The sequence below is a fragment of the Berkeleyomyces rouxiae genome, assembly GCF_048999995.1.
Source record: "Berkeleyomyces rouxiae strain 22BRR77 chromosome Unknown BrBRR77_ptg000009l, whole genome shotgun sequence".
Classification (NCBI taxonomy): domain Eukaryota; kingdom Fungi; phylum Ascomycota; class Sordariomycetes; order Microascales; family Ceratocystidaceae; genus Berkeleyomyces; species Berkeleyomyces rouxiae.
In genome coordinates, this window is record NW_027396499.1 from 81,040 (window position 1) to 82,901 (window position 1,862).

Genomic DNA, 1,862 nt, shown 5'->3' on the forward strand with positions numbered 1-1,862 from the left:
ATGTTTGGTACAGCCGAAGAGTCCATCCATGTGATAGCTGAGCGTCTCGATGAAGAATATGCTACACCCCTGCCGACATGTTCGACATCTACCGAGCCTTTTGCAAATGAGTTTGCATCCAAGTCTACGTTAAAATCCACGCCTGCTGCGGTATCTTCGTCGTCACATTTGTCGACTTCCTCCGGATCCTTCTGCCCCTGTTCCGCCTCTAACAACCTAGATGATCTAGCTACAAAAGCCATTGGGGCTGTTTCGATAAGGACCCTACAGGGCCCTGCCCATGCCTGGCACTCCCACTCCCATCGTGTCGTGATTGATTGTTACCCATGGGTGTCTGTTTTGGAGCCTCTGATGAACAATGCCCAGCGGGATAGTCCTCTACATATGTCAACTCTGATGCTCGCACGGGCGTACCTGGTAAATAGACGCATGCTACAGGCGTCAAAAGTCGAAGAGAATCGTATCCGTGGCATATGTTTAGCTTCAGTGCGCTCCGCGCTTGCAAACCCTACCATGGCTACCAAGGACGCAACCATAATGGCAGTTTGGCTTTTGGGGACCTACGAAGTGCTTCAGGGTTCTATCAAATGGCCACCTGACAAGGCCAACAGCTGGGGGATTCACCAGACAGGCTTAGTCTCTTTGATTACCGCACGAGGGATTGACCAGTTTAAGACAGCACAGGGCCGGCAAATATTTTGGCTATGTGTTGAATCCGTGCAGATATACCACAATGCGACATCGCAGCCATGTTCGGCGTCGCTGCTTGCTTGGCTACACCGGCTGAAGCGGTGGAAGCTGAGTAAGGCAGAAAACCTAGTGCTAGCTGGTGCATTTTTGAGTGCCCGTGTGAGTGAGTTGTACCCGCACATGCGAGAGGTCGTTTTCAGCAATAGTCCCGAGTTTGCCGCTGCAGCAATCCCGGCCTTGGTTGCCGAGACAAACTCCATCGAGCAGGAGTATGCAGCGTGGGCTGAACTGGCGCTAGACCCGGACCTCTTGGCACAGGCGCGTTCGCAGTACAAGCTTCCTGTATGCCGAATGAAGCTACACAACTTTCTTGTGTACTGTATAAACTTGGGTCTACAGGCCGGTAATTTCTCACAGTCGTTGCCGGAGGCGGAGCTTAGATCCCAGCGACACCAGTCGATGATGCTGATTCAGGACATAGCCGAGCAACTTCTTGAGACAGCACCGCCAACGGCCATTACACGATCAAATGAACAGGCGTTGGGCCATGAGTGGACCAAGAAGATGGCCATGATGTACCCATTTGCCAGCATCTGCCACATGCAAACACCGCGGTTGGAGCAACGTGTCCGGGCACGTGAGGTCCTCAAGTTTATCGGCCGTGAGTGCGGCATTTTACAGGCGTTGCGGCCATCGATGGGGACACAAATGCCGGAACGGGCAAGTAGGGGGATGCCAGACGTGAAACTTGTTGGTGAGGAGGGAATCCCGCTGACTTAGAGCAGGCGATGGCGAAAGCTTTAACTATTAACTGATTAGTTTCAATGTTTTACATACATACGCACACGTTAATGAGGGTCCATGTGTGATCACATGTGTATCATCAAGGAATGTCCACGAAGTTTCGTTGCCAGTGGATGAAGCACGAAGTAACTGACTAGTTGCCATGTCCTACATAACATGTCCACCTTTGTCTTTCAATTCCATCGTTACTCATATGTATCTTCCTTTGTTAAGTTGTGTGCACAGATCATGCTTCTCCTCCTGGCATAGGCCTTCATTGGGCCCGAGACAAGCCGTGACCTTTTATCAATCATGTCATTAGCTTCTCGCTTGCTATATTTCTCTCTTTTGCTAGTTTTGTTTTCCCTCTTTTTTTTTCTACCATCTTT

General features: G+C 50.5%; 1 protein-coding gene across 1 annotated transcript; it reads left to right on the plus strand.

Moving 5' to 3' along the window:
* BROUX77_006597 (uncharacterized protein) lies at positions 1–1,470 on the plus strand (the record flags this gene model as incomplete). The annotated part of the gene is made up of 1 exon (XM_073751600.1): positions 1–1,470. One exon carries the CDS (start codon positions 1–3, stop codon positions 1,468–1,470), a length of 1,470 nt encoding a protein of 489 aa, XP_073602744.1.
* Positions 1,471–1,862: the final 392 nt, after the last annotated feature.